This window comes from Ciconia boyciana, chromosome 1, assembly GCF_034638445.1.
Source record: "Ciconia boyciana chromosome 1, ASM3463844v1, whole genome shotgun sequence".
In the NCBI taxonomy this organism is placed as follows: domain Eukaryota; kingdom Metazoa; phylum Chordata; class Aves; order Ciconiiformes; family Ciconiidae; genus Ciconia; species Ciconia boyciana.
Genome location: NC_132934.1, coordinates 58,760,729 through 58,779,511, shown reverse-complemented (window position 1 = coordinate 58,779,511; position 18,783 = coordinate 58,760,729). Strand labels below are relative to the sequence as shown.

At 49.1% G+C, this 18,783-nt stretch overlaps 1 protein-coding gene across 1 annotated transcript; it reads right to left on the bottom strand.

Annotated features, from left to right (window-relative positions):
* Positions 1–3,451: 3,451 nt before the first annotated feature.
* On the bottom strand, positions 3,452–18,289 carry IL2RB (interleukin 2 receptor subunit beta). The gene is made up of 11 exons (XM_072869723.1): positions 18,272–18,289; positions 18,001–18,076; positions 16,623–16,720; positions 16,165–16,291; positions 14,514–14,619; positions 13,234–13,342; positions 12,085–12,233; positions 11,510–11,681; positions 9,587–9,683; positions 7,680–7,764; positions 3,452–6,319 (listed from the first exon to the last, which is right to left on the bottom strand). Exons 3-11 carry the CDS (start codon positions 16,702–16,704, stop codon positions 5,498–5,500), a joined length of 1,749 nt encoding a protein of 582 aa, XP_072725824.1. The 5' UTR covers positions 16,705–16,720; positions 18,001–18,076; positions 18,272–18,289; the 3' UTR covers positions 3,452–5,497.
* Between the last annotated feature and the right edge of the window lie 494 nt (positions 18,290–18,783).

Genomic DNA, 18,783 nt, shown 5'->3' with positions numbered 1-18,783 from the left:
TCACTAGCTGAGCTAGTGAGGAGAGAGCACCTGAACAATGTTCAGCCCTCCACCACCCTCTACTTGTGCCAGGGGACACCTTCTAGCTTCCTTTGCCCCTCATCTACCCCGAGCTGCTTCTCTTGCTTCATCCTGACCAGCACGCCTTCTGTCAGCCCCAGACTCTGAAGGTAAGAAATGCCACTGCCCAAGAGAGCCACGTTAGTCTTGGCCATCTATCTCAGCCGCCTGCCTTCTCCTTTTCTCTGCCATCACCCAGTGCACAGCTGCCCCCAAAGGCTTTCTGTGTTTCTGTGGCTGGAGAGGAAAGGTATGTGAATGCATCCGCATGGGAGGGCACAGAGCTCTTGGTGAATGCCTGTGCCATGTCTACATGTCTGTGAGTCGTCTTTGCGCCCAGTGGTGTGTGTGACTGTGAAGGCATGAATGCACAGGAGTGACTCGAGGAGGAGGGAAGAGATGGTTGGCCTCACACCCCTTTTAGCCCATGTGGATACCCTGGAGTGTTCACACAATAGGGGTGAGTGGTCTTCTCAGTTTCCTTGCTTTCCCCCAGTTACAGAGCCCTGAGCCCTCCAGACTGCCTTGCAACACAGAAACATGCTCGCAGAACGTAAGCACCAGGTAACTCACTCTGAAACATTAAACCCAGCTTGGTGAACATCAGCACTTGGACAATCAGCTGCACATCTGCTTGCTGTAATGCACCCTTCCAGAGACACACGTGGTACAAACAGGCCCAGCACAGACTGCCCTCCCTTGCTTCTCATGGGCCACCTTTCTGTGCAACCCCTGGAGAGGATCTCCTCCCCAGTGAACCAGGTTGGGTGGTCCAGGAGAGCAAGGGCACTTCTTGGCTATAACAGCATCCCTTCAGAAACAGCAGGCACAAGCAGAGAACAGCAGACGGAGGGGTGGGGGAAGGAGGGCAGGAAGCAGCAGTAGAAGAGCCTCTTTGTTAGAAGATTTGATGGTAGGCACCGGGGTTTCCCCCAGAGCTGCAGACCTACCTTTGAAACCTGCTGCCGCCTGTGAGGCCTGGCCCACACCCCCTAGCAAGCCAGCTCACACACGCATGGAGGGGGGCAGAGAGGAGGACATCTATTTACCCAAGCTCAAGGTCTCTTCAGCGATCAATAACCTGATGCCATGTCCCTTCAGCTCGGCCTTTGTCCTGCACCGTCCTGCCACGATGGGTCAGCACACCCTGTGCAGTGGCTTTTTTCTTTTCTGAAATGGAGGTTTCGGAGGTTTGCAGGGGGAGAAGATCTGCAGGCTGAGCAGGAGGAGCCTGGAAAAAGTCAGGGTAGAAGCACTTCCAGCTGTGCAGAGAACAACCCAGGAGGCTGGTGCAGATAGCTTACATTGTCCTCCTCGGGGGACAAGAAGTTGCTGAGCAACTGATATATTTCTTAGCTACCCTCCTTGGTCCCATCGGAGGGAGAGGCAAAACGCAGGGTGTGTGCTCCCCCGCACAGAGATGGAGCAGACACTGGCTGGCAGGTGTAGATCGCTTGAAGGAGGGAAGATGGCAGTAGACAGCGGGTCCGGTTACCACAGTGGTCATGCAGATGAAAGCAAAGCACAGCGTCTCTCAGTCCCCACCTGCAAGACTCCCTCTGGTCTTCTTGTGCTTCTTGCTGCCCAGTCTCCTGACGCTGGGCTCCCCACACTCCGTTGCACCACAACTCGCTCCTCCCTGCAGTATCTGCTTTTCTTCTAAACCCTCCTCACCTACCTTGCCTGCACCACCTTCTGCTTACAGCCCTGCAGCTCTGTACATGCCCCTTTGTTTTTCACAAAAAGCAACCACGCTCCAGCTAGAGCAGAGTAAATAGAGTTATTCTGTCAATAAATGGGGGGGGGGGGGCATGAGGACATGGACAGCTCTTGACCTGGGGCTGAGCTCCAGCCAGTGGCATTGACCTGGGGCTGAGCTCATTTGAGCCAGGGCTTATTTGGGCTCATTTTGGCAGCTGGGCAAAATAGCTGTTTTCAGCTCTGCCACTGATTCAGGTTTAGTCTGGGACTGCATGAAGACCAAAACCCATTGCTGTAGTTGCCTCGTGGTGGATTCTAGTAGATAAATGTTATATGTGGATGAAAAGCTGCAGTGTTTGACTGGGAATGTGTCAGTGTAGTTATCCCGACTAACTCACTGCTGTACATATGGGAAACTGAGTCATGCAATGACAATAAGAAATGCTTTCAGAACTGCTTGAGAGATTTGAGAGACCAGATTTCACTTTTAAAAGTTACTTTCAGCCAAAATTTCCCCAGATAACTGGGATCTAGCTGCATCTTTAGGCATACATATATATGTATATGGCTTTCCCAGGCTTATGCTATGAGGGCTTGCCACAGTGGGTCAGAACCCAGCTGAGGGTATTTCCCGATGCCAGAGACCTCAGGTTTTGTATCCATCTTTCCTGGAAAGAAGCATCCTCCTCTGGTGTTTTCAGCAGAACAAAAAATATAGAATCTCAATCTGATCTATCTAAACAAGCATACCACATCTATCACCGCAGGCTTTTGAATCAACCAAGGACCCAAAACCTTGATCAGATTTTACTTCAGAGGAATTCCTTTGCTGCAAGTACCCTTTACTTTCCGCTTCTCCACTGTAAAAAAAAAAGGAAGGGATGTGGGAGGAGGCTTACAGTGGTATTGCCTATTTATGAACAAGGTATCTTGGAAAGAGGGAGATGAGAGATGTGACAGCTATCTTTGCTGTGTCCAGGCTTAAGATAAAGAGAGGACTCATGTCTGTGGCTGTTAGCTCAATATTTTCCACACAGTGCTGGCATTCAGCTTTGGTTTGCCTCTGGTACTGATGGACACCGTTGTAGCACCTTTCTGTGGTTTTGCGGACCACACACTGTGCATTCGCATCGGCTTGAGAGGGGACCGCTCCCCATGTGACATTTCCAAAGGTCCTGGGGACCCAGCAAAGGGACCCGTATCACTGAAAGTGTCATGCCTTTGGTATTCACAACCTAGGTTACTCACATACGAGACCACATGATCTTGTCTTCCTGGAAGAAAAGTCCGGTTATCACCAGATCTGATGTTGAGCACTTCCTGCCGCAGTGTGTCACACATTCACACCCAGCACGGCTGAGAATGCAGTGCTAACAGCTTGCCAGCTCGAAAGCTGTCAGCATTTTCACAAGGGGGAGGAAATATCAAGCCAGCAGGATGGTCCTCAGGGGCTTGCAGCAGGATCACTTCCAACTCTGCTTTCTGTTTTAGGTGGCTGAGTCCCTTGGGGAAGGGAGTAGGAAGGAGGGCTAAAGGTATATTGGTCCAAGCAAAGCTTTGCCTAGTCCCCTATTTAGAAAAGCTGTTAATCCTTTCCCCCCACCCCAAAGGACAGAAAAACACTGTAGATTCCTTGATATTTCTTTTATTTACAAAGAGGCAAAGTTTTTTGTTTGTATTCATCTTAGTATCCGGAATAATTGAGAAGCTTATGAAGATCTACACTGGGACAGGATAACCATCAGTAGAGCTAGGATCCTTGGCCCATGTAGGATAGCAAATTGCCCATCAGGGGCAAAGGATTCAGTGTCTCTTTTTGAAGCCCATCTAGGAAGATTCTCAAAGTACAGCAAACAGCTGGGCGAGCCTTGTGCTTCCTTATCTGGGACACTGTGGGGTCTTCTTCACCTGCCGTCTCCTAGAGACGACGGGGTAGTCTATGTCTTGATGCAGGTGGTGAAGAAGCTGATGAGAGGAGAGTTATAGCTCCCCCAGCCTCTCAGCTGCAGGCAGGCTCAACTCCTTTGAGCAGCTCTTTTGAGGTGAAATCCAAGCCAGTGGGGGACCCCGTAGCTGGGACGGATAATGACATTCAGGCTGCACAATGCAAGGTCAGGTAACAGTGTGGGACTGGGATAAAGGGGAAGTTTGATGCTGGTACAGACAGAGGTAGGGAAGAATTAGTTCTGGGTGGTACTCACAGGGGTGACAGAAGTACCAACAACTTCAACATCCTTGACCTTTTTGATATAAGAACTCTTAGAAGAAAGATTTTTAGCACAGGGCTGGTATTTTCCCACTGCTAAGTAGTCCAGAAACATTGCAAGAAAGTGGACAGACAGTACAGATGTTGAATGCAGGGATGGATGTAACCAGAACAGCTTGTCTTCCTTTGCCTTGCCACTTTTCTTCTGTGGTGTGCTGCTTTTTCTCAACCCAGATCAGCAAATGCAGAGGAAAAAGAAAAAAAAAACACTTCTCTTTTGCTATCCCCATTCTTTGTGAGTGGATTGAAGTTTTCTTTTCAGCAAAGGCGCTGATTCGTGAGTTACTTTTCTGGGCTCATTCACCATATCTTTGCCGCTAATTAGGCAATGGTTTCCCTTGAGCAATGGAAGGAATGGGCAGCACCGTTGCGATGTTTTCCACTAATACAGGATGTGGGATGAACTATTCTGCAATCAGCTTATCGTAGTCAAATAACTGTATTTTGCCAGCAGGGCAGAGAGGCTTTCGATTTCATGAAAAATATTGCAGCAAGAATGGGAAATTGTGTGCATTCTTTTTACTGCCATCATCAGACCTGGAGGAAAGAAGGGGGGGGTAGGGGATTTCCCCAGTATTTTTAACCCAATAATGGGGATTTCTTTTACACTGCACTGCTTAGACAGCTGACACAGTTGTGGCTCTGAGCTGACGTTACAGACTCAAGCCTAAAGCTGGACCAAGTAGCTCAGAATGTAATCTCTGATTAAAACCTGAAGTGGGGGCATCACAGAAAAAAAGTACACCCTTGGACAGTCAGGAGGAGATGTCTTCATCCATTTTGTCATCAGCCACAGCACTGACTGGCAGTGCTACTGTCCCTTGAAAGGTTTTTAGGCTGGGACAAGGCAAATGGACCATGTGCCTGCTCAGCCTCAAAGCTGAGTGCTATTTTACACCAAGATGCAGAGCATGGAACTGCTGGCACAGCCTCCTACTGGGAGCTGGGAAGGAAAAAACAAGCTGGTGATGTTCCAGATGGCACCTGAGCAGTGTGGGAAGGGGTTTCTATGCCATCGGATCCAGTAATAGCAAAGAAACAGGTTCAGTTATGAAGGTGAGTCCTTGTTGGCCTGTATGCCTAAGAATCAGGCTTCTACCTCTCCATTAGCTGTGTAGCCACTGAATAGCTTTCATGTGCCTTTATCATTCTCCATGCGTTGCTTTACTGTCCACTAGCCCAGTTCTCCATGCAAAATGTCCTCTCATTTCCAGCGGTCTGTTTCACTAACGCTTTACCTTGGGAACTAGTGCTACTCATGTAGCCATCCATGAATTTACACCTTGTCCATCCTATTCCCTTTCTGGTTTTGCAGCCCTCTAGAGTAACTGTGTTCTCCCGCCTCATTAAAGAATAGTCCCAATGGGTTTGATGCTGAAGTCACATTCATGTCCTGAATAGAAGAACTGTCCATCTAGCCCTCCCTGCAGAGAAGGCCTTTCCCACCTGTGGGCTTCCTCCAGGCAGATCCTAGACAGAGCAATGGCTGTACTGGCTTTGGAGGTCCCTCAGAGAAAGGTAGGCACCAGTGTTTGGGACCTGGCTGGAGAAGGCTGTTCTGCATTGATCCTCATCCTGGGTTTGCCTTAGAGGTGGAGGCTGAGAGAAAGAAGAGGTAGCATGTGCTGCTGGTGTACAGGGGTCAATCGGAGGGCCTGCCCTCCCCTCTGCTACATCAATAGTATCGCTGTCATGCAGGTCCAGCGGGTCAGGAAAGTCAGTGTCCAGCTGGCCCAGGACTTCAGCAGGTTGTAAAGCTGCTTTGTCCATCACCTTCTCATCCTGTTTCAGAACTGGTGTTGGTGAGGTGCCTTCACTTGACCGGAGAGCCCCAGAAATAGCTATGGCCTGCTGGGCTTCACCTTCTGTCTCTTCCATGAAGGAGCTGTTTTGGAAGCCCCGGGTCACCTTGATACAGTGAAGGAAGTTGTGGGACAACACGGGCATGTCCTCTGCCAGTGTGCAAAGGTCTGGAGAGGGGAGAGCATGGTAAGACTCGCCATCCTCGCTGCCACTGCCCTCCTGGGTGAAAGGCTCATAGGTGAAGTAGACCTGACAGGGCTCAATCTCAAAGGAGTTGGGAAGGTGGAACAAGAAGTAGCCTTGGTTGGTGAAGCAGCTGGATACAGAGTGCCCGCTGGTTTCTAAGGGAGGATCAGGAGTCAGGGTTCCCTTGGAAAGTAGAAACTGGGATTCATGGTCATTCTTCTGCATCACCTCGAGCATGGAGATCTCCGGGGTTGTGCTGTTCACACAGTAGGAGGATGTGGAGAATGGGGAGGAGAGCCATTTCTGATGGGGAAGAAACACAGGAGAGAGACTGTTATGCCCAAAGTATAACACTCGGTGAGGTACCAAAGGTTTCTTCTCCTGAGTGCCCACAGTAACCAAGTGACCTTTCCTCTGTCCAAGCAAGAGTTGCCAGAGGTGGTGGGGAGGGAAATTCACATTCATGATGCCTCATCTGCAGGATTTTCAGAGAGAGTATATCTTTCTGACACTTTCAAATCAAGAGCAGATCTTGCAAGCCTATGTTTTGAGATTTCTGGAGGGGGGGATAGAGGATGGAGGATTAAAGTGAAAGGAAGAAAAAAACCTACAAGATGAAGGTGGAAACATGAAAAGCAGTACTGGGATGCATCTCATGCAATCTATTCCTAGATGCTGAACCAGTTTCTGATACATCTATATGGCCCTATGCAGATTTCTTGTCTAAAGTGCTCTTCCAGGCCCCTTGTGCCGAGAATTCCACACTCACCATGAGTGACATCCTGCAAGTGCATCATCATCCTTAAACTGGTTTTGATAACATCCAACTTCATTGCCTTTATGGCCAGTAAAGCCAATTTTTCTAGTTCTTTCTGCACTGAGAAAGTGTCTTCAGTGCCTGCTGCACATGCCTGCCCCCCCTACTTTGCACTCTTCCCCTGTAGCTGAAGCTCTCTAAGGCTTTTTGCACTTAGGCTTTTCCAAAGGTTTCCTGTCCTCTGGACCCTCTGCAGTTTGTTTCCAGGCTTGTTAAAGTGAGATGCCCCTTGGGATCACCTCCCACATCTTGCATCTGACACTCCCTTTAATACTGCACAGAATGGTAATTGTCTCCTTGCAGCTGCCCATACTCATGGAGAAATTGGGGGGAGAAAGTGGGGGTGGAGAAAGAAGGGAAAGAGACAACAAAAATGCAGAAAACAATTAAGTGCCATCCAGTGTGATGGCAATTCACATTAGGAGCAGAGGAAAGGCTCACAGCCAGGAGGAGGGGATCAGCAGGAAATCTGGAGAAGAGCTGGGCAGCCTAGTGCAGGCAGGGAGGGACCAAAGTGGGGTGCAAGGGGATCTGAGCGGCCAAGCTCCCTCCCGCAGGTCTCTTGTTTTCTCTGAGGCTCCCTGTTAGGGCAGTAGGGTGCTGAGGTTTGTGTGGTTTGCCGTTTTTCGGTTCTGAAATTAGAGATGCCTCAGCCGAGTGTCAGGTTTTAGAAGGTCAGAAAATAAAACTCGAGGGGAGAACCCAGCAGCTGGTGCTACAGGCACATGTGTCGCGTGTGCACATGTAGATCCGACAACGGGGTGTCTGTCCCAGGCATGTGCAGTTGGACCCTCCGTTCCCTCATTTCTCCCTCATAACCACTTGGCTCCATCCCCAGTCCCATACCTGAATGTCACCTCCGTGAACTGAAACGAGTGGGGGAAAGAACTTCTCGGGGTCTGGGATGTGAATCTTCAGGATCTTCTTAAACCTTGAGAAAAGAAAATGAGAAGGAGGAATGAAGCAGGGCCTGATCCTGACCGATCTGGCACTGTGGTGGGGGTAGGAGAGAGCATCACAGCTCACGGGTAGTACCCTGGCGCGGAGGAGAGGTAAAGTAAGAACAAGCCTGAGGGCTCGCCTTGCTCTTGAGTGGACTGAAACACAGTAGCTGAGGGATGAGAGAGATAGAGATGAGGCAGTTAAACCTGGCCTTGGCAAATACACTCCCCTCAGCCTTTTCCTTGGGGAAGCACAACCAACTAACAGTTCACTGGTTCCTTCCCTGCCTTGGCCGGTCACCTTAACCTCTCCACCTGCCCCCCTCCCCTCCTGCCCTGATGACAAGCTAGGAAGGTCTCCCTTGCTTCCAAGGTCCAGCTGCTGTGAGTTGCCCCCTCTTTGCTTTGCTGTCACCACAATGACTCAGAGGACCACATGGCCTGAACGGGACCATCGCTGGCAAAGCTGTGCCACAACTCTCCGTCCTGTTAGCAGAACACTGCAAGGTATAGCTAGGACACACTGGCCATGCAAGCCATCTGAGCATGCCTTGTGACCACCCAGTGGCCTCTGCTTTACTGGAACCAGTGTGTTGTCATCCTGAGGCAGCATGAAATGATCTAATATGCTCCTCAGTCCCTCAGAGATGTTGTCTGATCCTGTCAGGTCTTTGCTGAAGCTTTGCTGTGGGATGCTCTGAGGAAAGACCCTCCTGACCTCTGGAGGCAATCAGTGTACTCTCTGAATTTGCTAGTTCTTGCATATAAACTACCTTACATCACTGCAGATGCTATTTTTATTCCTGCATGTCTAATCCTTCCTTGGATCTTACCTCAGCATTATCCTCTATCCAGTTGCCCCAGGTTAATTATACCCTGTGGAGAAAGGAGGCCTTTTTATCTCTGTGCCATACAGCTAACTCTTCCTCACCTTTGTGTTATGACTCAAGGTAAAACACAGTGACCAGTGACGTTCTCAGTATCCATCTTCCTTCAATATGCTTCTCCTTCTTTCCTTACAGAGAAGCTATCCCAGCCTCTGCTGCCTCATCCCTGAGAACATTTCTCCCTGCTCCCTGCCATGAATATCAGCACTCCACTTCTCTGTCCCTGTCCTGAGATTGGAAAACATGAGGCCATTTCTAGCCTTGCCATGTTGATAGGTATTATTGCAGGGGGTAACCTTGTGAGACACTTTCAGTCCTGAATAAAAGCAGTGTCTGGGCAGAAACACTGACAAAGAGATCTTTAAAGCACCATGTAGATGTTTACCAGTGTGTGATGAGACTGGTAGACATCAGGACTGCACAGACCAGGGAGAGGAAAAATTGTACTCCTCACTCAGGAGTTTTGCCTACAGACCAAACGTCACTACATCCTGTCTGAGCTCTTGCTGGAGTGTGTAAGTAAGTGAGAAGGTAGCGGTACCTAGGCTTGCTTGGTCCTCTGTACTGAGGGAGTGCTCAACCCACTAACCTGCTTTTTAAGAGGCAATTTTGGTGCATCCCTGCCAGGCAACAGCACTCTAACCCATGGGCAACAGAAGTGCTGAGGCAGCTGGTTTTAATTCAGCCAGGGCACGGCACCAGGTCACAGGAGCGTGGCTCAATATGATGACAGTGGTGAAACCACATCATCTTGAGTGGTGATATATCTCTGCAGACACATGTCAGCCTCAAAAGGTTGGGCTATAAATCATGTTTTTGAGTAACTCTCTATCCTGAGTAATGCCAAGTGAAAAATAGCCCTGGTTTTGAGAAGACACGCAAGATACAGGAGAGGAACAGAGAGGAAAACTTGATTCTCATTTACCATTTCAGGGTCCGTAAGTTAATAAGGAAGGCAGTCCCAATGATCACGAAGATGCAAGTGCTCACTATAAGAGCTGGCAAGACTGGCCGGGATGTTTCTGCAAGATGAGAGAGAATGAGGGAGTTGCTGTGAAAATTTAGCCAGGATTCTGGAGGTAGGAGCTGCATCCCTTCCATGGCTGTTCAAGCTGATCAAAGTGGGTATTTATTATAATTTTATATAATATAATATATAACATTATAAAAAATTATAATATACAAGTCAGATAAATGAGTTCTGCTGTGTTGTGTAGGATGCCTTTGAGCTGAGGTGGGTTTCAGAGTCTACTTGGCATGGCTTAATAGGTAATTTGTGCTGAACAGCTTGAACTCCCTGTTCGTAACAGCACCACAGCTGGGGGTTGCCACAGATAAGGTGCCACAGTCTACTGGTTGAAGTGTCCATCAACCTGTCTGTTTTGTTGCAAAGGGAAGCAGGGAGTCCTAAAATCAGTGTAAGTGGGGTTGAGAACTTGAAACACCATTATCAGTCAGTGAGGGAGAGAGGGTCATGGGGTTCACGGGTCTTTGAGAAGGCGGGAGGACCAAGGATGGAGAAGGTTAGAGGTCAAGGGACTGGCTTCTTTGGAGGGGTGCAGGAAAGCTTTAGGAGGCTAGGAAGGTTACAGCTTTCCACCACATGATGATTTTGGTACTTGGACTGTAGGGTCAGGAGAAAGAGACTGAGTTCCCACATCGCCAGTGCTACCAGCTCTCCTCAGGCTTGTCTGGCATTACCTCAAACTTTTCTTAATCTGCCTCTTTCATACACATCTCCCCAGTGCACTTTTGCTTGGTCTTGCTATTCTGGTGCCTGTCTCCTCTGCCTGCCACCCCATCTCCCTCCATCTCTAGTACCCCTTGGTCTGGGCCTGCAGAGCTCCTCTGGAGAAGTTGTGAGGAAGCAGAGAAAAATAAAATAAGGAGGAGACATTTTTAGGACATTCTTTCTTTGCCTGTCCTTGAGATGCTACTCAGATCACTTTGTCTTGTCTGCCTCTGGTACCCTGGTTATCTTTGGGTCTTGGTTGCTATGACAACTGGTTGCGGCTGTATCCTATTCATTGACATCACACACTGTCAAAATTTGATCATGACAGCAACACAGTGCCCTTTCTAAACATAGCTCCTCTGTTTATACCAGCACCAGGCACAACAGGGAGGGGCTGAGCAGGGGCAGAGTGGGGGTGACAGGAGAAGGAATAACCTCTATCTGCTTATTTTTTGGAAAAGAAATTACAGAGACCACAGTCAATGACTCACCAAAGAGACTTGCTCAGGGCACTGTCTTTCAAGGCTGGAGGTGTCCTCCGTGCTGTGGTTCATAGTAATGACTGATGCAAGTCTCAGCAGACCTTTTTGGAAGGGACTTACATGCATGTAAATCTCTTTCATTCTCCATGAGACTTTGCTTCCTAGGCTGGGGTCTCTTTGGTTCAAGAGCTGAGTGCTCTGTTTCACTGCATGTCACTGATCAATGGCTCCAATGAACTGGGCCATTTTAGAAAGCTGGATTTATGTTCCTAGGTCACAGGAGCACCTGGGAAAATTCCAATCCTGGCCACTGCTTCTGCAGGTCAGACATCTGGCCTTACTGCTTGGGGGAAGCAGTCCCTGATTTACATGTTGTGGATTTTGCCTGGCTTCTGGAAGTCAGAGGGGCTCTTTTGGGGTCAGGGGTCTTTGCCCTTAAGCCCTGTTAAACCAGCCTGACCTAACAGATTAGGAGGGACAGATCGTTTCCGACCTTTCTATTGCTCTTTGATTAACAGAATCCTCCCTATCCATCTTCCTCCAGCTTCTCAGCCTGCTTGGCCCTTCTACTTTGTTTTCCCTGGGTCCCTTTTTTCCCCTCCAAGCCAGACTGCCTGACTCTGATCCTTACGGTCAGCATGTGTCCTCCACAGTATCGTCTTGCTCCAGTCGCTCCACACGCCTTTGCAGCAACCTGAGGCACTCGGCCTCGCACGGACAGCTGCCTCGTATTTCGAGTCCGGGGAGAGCCTCTCAAACACCACCCACATCTGGTCCTGCGCAATGGTGAAGTTCCTGGCCTCCTGGGAGTAGGACAAAATCAGAGCATCATCAACACCCTGGCTTACAGCCTGATGTACCCATCTCTTCCAAGGCCCTCAGAGAGGACCTGTCTCAGAGCCCTACACCTCGTGCACTGCTTGTTCACCCTGGAGGACAAGTCTTCTTCACTTTGCTTTTTTCATCCCTTTCAGGTCTGCTATCTGGATTTCTTTGTGACAGCACTAAGTAAAATAAATAGGATTTCCATCTGCCTCCATGTCATCACCAAACACTGGCAGCAGGTGACACAGATAAGAGGGTGGAAGGTGTCATCCACTCTCCAGATTCACCAAAACTGGTTTCGTCCTGAGGGGAGGCCCAGGAGCAAGTCCTGGGTGATGTAAAGAAGACCAGGATTCATATGGTGCCCCACTCCATACTCACCTCCCAGGACTGACTCGTGGTTCGGTACCGCACTTGGTATTCCCTCTCCCCATCCAAATAGTGAGAGGAAATATTCAGGCTCCACGTTAAGTTGTAGGTGTTTTCAGTTTTGTGAACCAGCTGAAGATTTCCCGGAGGCCTCAGCTTTACTGGAAAGAGAGAAGGAGCAGGGCTGATTGATACCTCCACACTGTCTGTCCATAACAGGGCTCCACCGCAAACCCCGTTGCAGCAGGGTTGGTGTCTTGGCTGTGCTCACAGACTCCAGCCAGCCATGGCCATGTGAGATGGTTAGTGAGTTCCCCCTCTCTGTTCCTCCTTCTTCCCCACTGTCACTGAAGGCAAAAGGCCTGTTGTCTCTGGACTACGTTAAAGGCAGCTCCTCCTGTGAGCCTGTGAGAGTGGCCCCTGCAGTCAGTGCAATCAATCCCACATGGCCATGCGTCCTATCTTATAGGGGTGATCCACAAGGCAATTGTACAGACAGGAATGGAGCATGGTTGGGGTGACAGCTGCTTCCCAGCTGCTCTTTCAGAGAGCCACAGCCACAGAGGATGGAGTTACACAGACTGTCTGGGCTGATCCTTCCCAACCCCTGACTCCAGCCATGCTTTCCTATGCCTCACCTTGCAGCAGCCCTATTGGACCTCTCCTTGAGCCAGGCACACTCACACATCGAGCAAAAAAATGACCCAAGCAGATGGTTTTCTGCTGGATTGGTGAGTTGAATCCTTTCAGCAAAGACTGATGCATGCCAAAGGTGGCTTAAAGGAGGGTGGAAGCACGTATCTGGTAAGAGGGGCAGGGGAAGAGCAGCAAGACTTTCCCTCCTTCTTGCAGCATGCATTTTTCAGGAGGTCAGCCGAGCTGTCATTGCCTGTTTGAAGCCAGAACTCCTAGTGCAAAGCATTCTCCTTCAACAGTGTCCCAGATACAGGACAGGACAGGAAGTGGCTAGCGTGACATTGCACGTTAGAGGTACAAGTGGCAGGAGTCAACGTGGTTCATCTGTGCTAGTTATAGTAGGGGACAAGGAAAAGAGACAAGTCTAAAATCAGCTATGGGTGTTGCATAGGGGTGGATGGGAAGAGAAATTAGCTATCATATCGTGGGGAAGCTTCAGAGACTGCAAGACAGATGAGTACTCACTATTTGCAAGTGGATTGAAATCTTTTATTCGCACAGGTATAGACCTATTCTCTCCAATCTGGCAATGGACAGACATGGTAAGACGGTCTGCAGTGGTGAAGCATTGAGTCTGCAAGGAAAATTTACCATTAGTGACACTGAAGCCTTATCAATAAGTATTCATATTTCTAAGCATTGCCTATGTATAAGAGGTTTAGGAATACTTGACAACAAATATGGATGATATTTGTGGCTGAAAGGCATAAGCCTCAGTGGTCAGTGAGGAACCAAGGATTTATACTTGATGTAGTTGGATTTTTTTTGTTCATTGGCGAGGAGGGCGCAAAATATTGCGATATGCTAGTTTGCTAGGATCGCTGTATGTGCTGACTAAGCAGGAAAAAAGTTACTTTCTATGAGTGACATTTATTGAGAAAAAATATTTTTACTAAAATATTTTGTGTTCATTGGTAAGACTGAGATGACATTAGCATTAAATATTACTCTTGAAATGCAATGATACTAAAGGGCCACATACATCATACAGTATTAAATAAGCAATAGGAAAATTAGCTTGATTAGAAAGAAAAAATTTTGGAGCTGTTTACCAACCCGGCAGTTTGTTTTTCCACATGATGTGCAAATGTAAGAATGCTTGTCTGTCATTAGAACTGGTTGTGACTTTATCAAATTAGCGCATATTTGGGTGGGTTTTTTTCTGCAAACATAAGGACTACAGTAATTCTGGATATGACTGAAGGAAGTACATAATGAGTCTAAAAAAGACTGATTTAAATAAAGAATAATAGCTAGAGGATTTGCATCACCATTAGCTCCAGTGATGTGTTGCTGTTGCATCTTGCATTTGACACATGTAACCAGGCTTCACAGTAGTTAATGATCTGGAAAATGGTACTGACCTCTTTAAGGAAAATGAGGTCAAGAGGTGACCTCAGAGCTGGTGGTGATGCCCATTTTTCGGAGGAAGGGATTAGGGCCTAACCCAGGTAACTGAGACACGGGACACTGCATGTGATCTGTCTGTCCTGCACCTCTTCTGCATGTGTCAGGACAGCATGGCCCAGCTCACAATGAAGCCAATCCTCCCAGCAGGGCAACCGACAAGGGAGATGCATTATCAACAACACACAACTTCAAGCCCAACCTCAGAATTGGAGTCAGGGATTAGGTTTGGGCTTTTTATACTGCTCCTTGGTGTCACACTGCTTATACACCCAAAATCCACATACAAATCCTTTCCACCTTGTCACTAGCCAGGACATCCCAGATGAATTACTCACATTACTGTTTTTGCTGAAGGTCTTGATGCATCTCCTCAGTCCCGTCATGTGTTCTGCCTTGGGTAATTCACAGTGCTCCTTGAATTTTTCAGGTAAGGGAAATAACCTGGGTTTTAAGCAGGAGAACTCCAGTGAGCTGGGGAGGCTGTTTTGTATTTAGTCAAACTTTATGTAACACTAAAGGCCTTTCAAAGCATTTTGCATCCTACCATATTTGCTGAACAGGTTACAGCAAGGATGTGATCCCACTTTCTCTCCCCGCTGCATTACTCAGACAAATTTTATGTGCTGGCACATGGAAAGTCAATGCATCCCAGTTATTTCAAGCCAAAGTAACAGTAGGTTTCCAGTTTCCCAGTCTTTACAAAACCCTCTTGCTACCTTCTCTGCTTCCTGTTGATATCAGAGCCCAAATACACCTGCTGCCCACAACTGCACCAACGTGGCCCTGGAAGACAGGTGCCTGTTTCAGCCCCTCTAGTGTTTACAGGTCTCCTTCAAGCCACTGACAGTCCTATAGGATCTCAGATACCAAGTGAGATGTATCTTCTGAACCAGGTCACATCCCAGTCACCCAGGACCGTATATCACATTTGGCAGCGCTATGCCATGACGTCTCTTCTGCCCTGACAAGCATGGCTGAACAGCCTAAGCTGAGCTATGGCACAGGGGGTGACAGGGTGGGAGAGCATCCGTGGGGGTGCAGCTGAGGGGGTATCAGACTGAGCTGCCTGCTCCAGCTGTAAGGTCAGCTCAAGCCTGGGGCTTGCTGATAGTGGGAAGAGGTGGTGTCCTAGAGCCCCGGTCAAGCAATGGCACGTTTCCCAGTCCAGCCCAAATTCCAGGCCCAGTCTCTGTGATTCACACCCATGGAGCAACATAAATGTTTTGGCTTTCTAGGTCCGTGCACCAGGCCCCAGAATATATTTGCCCATCTCATCCGACTGGAGCTGTCTCTACAACAGTCACGAGCAACCCACCCACTGCCAGAATCATACTGAGCCTCTCCTTAAGACAGGAACCCAGGGAAGACCTGGGTTAGGCTGGTAAGTCTCTTGGCTGAAGATGTCATACTTGGAGACCACAGAGACTCAGCCAGCCCCCACTGCGGTACTGGCCACACGCCTACCCCTCTGCTAGGAGACGTGTGGGAGAGGAAAACATCATGAACTGAGAGATATGAAAGGGACAGTGGAAATAAGGGGAACAATATTTTCCTTCACTTATTGTTACTCAGGATGCAACATCCCAGCTCATCCTGGAAATGGGCAAATGGCCCCTGTATAACTTTAATTCCACCCTCCTCCACCCCATCTCTGTACATCCTCCTTTTCCATTGAAAATGCCTTTCAGTCCAGAGGGTGGCTACCAAGGAAGAGGGATTTTTTGGAAAACGAAGCACAGACAGAGCTATGGAGCTGGAAGATGGGCTGTGCTAGACAGTTTGGGAGGGTCAGGTGGCAAACACTGAGCAGTGGCCAGCATCTCAGCCCACATGGGGTTAGAGACAGAGTTCAAGACAAAGCCCCTCAGCTCTGTGACTCCACTACACGTGGCCTGGGGAGGGGGAGCCTACATTTTCAAGTGATAAACTTTCCAGGACACTTCTCATTCAAAGCATTGGCTTTCCTCAGCCCCTCCAGTCACCCACCTGCCACAAAAAGATAAACTTGATAAAATCTCCAGCTGGCATGGTGCTTCAACCAGGTCCCTGGCTGGATTCCAGTCGCAGAAGAGAGCTGCCCGTGAGTCATACCAACAAGTTAGGCTGGAGGCACCTGCCATCAGAGAATAGACGGACAGCATCGTGGCTGAATTAGCAACGATATTTGGATTAACCATCACCCCGGACAATTCTGCCCCATCCCAAACCACAGACTGACTCCTCTGCTGGATAACTATCTCCAAGTAAGAAAGGCAGAGCCACTCACTTCATTATGTCCTTGGAGGCTGATGTGCTCATAAGAGACTTTTAACCATTGCAACCTCCTCTGGCTGTATGTTACAACACGAGCATTGCACAGCAACACACCATGGCACACACACTCCTCCGGCTGACCGCCCTCCCTGCTCGCCCAGCTGGCACGGGTGAAGGAAATAATTTCTTACCTTGTGCCGAGTCTGATGCCAGTGAGAGAGGGATGAGGCTGAACAGCCAGAGGTGACAGAGAAGCAGCAAAGAGGGCTTCATCTGTACTGGTGACACACTGAAAGAGAGAAGACGCCCCCCCAACATAGCTCAACAATGCAAATTAGGAAGATGTCATCTCACAGGAGGCATCCACTGTCCTAGGGCAGGGCTCAAAGCCAGTGACAATATTCCAGGTTTAGATACTCATACCCCTTCCACAGCAGAGTCTATGCTTTTCCCTCAGCACTTCATTGTTTTCCTGCCTTGGGTGCTTTGCTCAGCACTGAAACCGTTTGCAGTGCAGCACAGATAGGCTGTTTGCAGGAGTAATGCCTTCTGGAAATGTGTGTGTGAGTGCACAGCAGTCTGCGTGTGTTGTTTCAGGCTGCTTGCTGACTCAGGTAGAGAGTGCTGCCTTGGTTGTGCACAGCTTGTGCTTTGAAGAGCTTCTTTTTTTGGTAAGCCCTAGGGCTGAAATAACTAGGTGCTTGCTGAGTAAGAGGGGTCTCTGGCTGCAACGGACAAAAGTTAGTTGCAGAGCTCATGGCTTAGGAGGTAGACTTTGAATGGCTTGTTTGGCACAGGGTGGGAAATCAGGGAGAAGAAGGAGTATACCAGGTTCTGGAAAGTCAAGGCTTTACCATAACACAAAATATTACATGGTCATCACAAACCATGCACCATCCTCGCCAAGTAGACCCTGCACTGCCTTGGAAGGAGCCATGCTTTTAGGTGTAGCAGAAAATTTGGGCTTTGTAATTAGGAAACTCTGCAGCACCACTCATCCACCCGTGGTACCCAGGGAGACTCCATGTCTTACAAAGCCTGTACAGCCATGCTCCGTATTAGACAGACTGGGCTTACAGGCTTCTCATCCAAGCCTCCACCCTCTCCTCATCCACCTGCATACCCACTCGAGGTCTGCCTCTGCCCACAGGAGAAGGGACCACCCTCACCTCTCAGCAAGCCTGGAGCCCAGGCAGAGCTGAGCAAAACAAGATAGAGTCCTGCTGGACCCTGCTGGGACTGCCAGGGGAGCGGGAAGAGAGGATATATAAAGGGCTGGCATAAGGCATGATACCAATTCCCGTTGTGATAAAAGATTAGGTTCAGAGGAAGAAAAACATGACGACAAAGCATTAACAGACAAAGGGGAGAGAAAGAGAGAGAGAAAGCAGGCAGCGTGGTTGTGAGATGTGGGGTATGATTTGAGAGGACTGTGGAGAGACAGAGAGATAAATACGTGCTCAGCCCTCCCCAACGGTGAGATTCAGTTTGTCAGACTGAAACTCCTTCCAAGACGCTTTTCAGATCAGCCACCCCTGTGTGGGAGAGAGCTGGCATCGCCCCCTTTACCTTCCAGTGGCAGGCACCCAGCGGTCCAGACGAAGGCAGTCCCCAGGGACCAGGTCGCGGGGTTGGATGGAAGCAGCTGTTGGACACCGAACAGTGAGGGGAACGGGGAGGGGTGAAAGGGAGAGGGATGGAGAGAGATGTCCTAGTTCAGTGCATGTCCAGTCATCAGCCAGCACTGCTGGAGTGAGAGACGTGCCTCCAGCCCAGCAGTTCTGCTGCAGAGCCGTTCCTCTCGTACATACGTGATCTCTGCCTGTCTTCTCCCTCTCACCTTTGCACAGGAAGCTGCCGCTTGCTTGCCTTGTCAGACTGAGACGAGGCCCCGAAGTATCGAAAAGGCTAGCGAGGCCGAGAATAAAAAGCCCCAAACCACGTCCTACTTCCTGCTGGTAAAGCAATAGGTGCAGAAACAAGGGTGGAGGGATCAGGTGTTAGCTTGCAGTGCTCAGATATACTGGGACCAGTTTGTCACTATTGCTGGGAAGCAAAAGAGAGAGAGAAGGACCTGTCCTCTTGGCATACTGGCAAGAGACCCATAGCTTCCTCTTTCAGACACCCAGACAGACCATTCATATCGCTCTCAGGGTCTGCACACGTGCACAGCTCACTTTGAAACCCGGGATAGGAGTCAATCTGCAGTAGAAATACCATGGACCACTTTGTGAAAAATAACTCGAGTCATTGACCTATGCAACACACACCAGAACGAAACCAGCCTCCCCACCAGTGCCCCAGTTTCAGAGGATCCATCCTGGGTCAGAGCGGGAGTGGAACGAGGGCAGT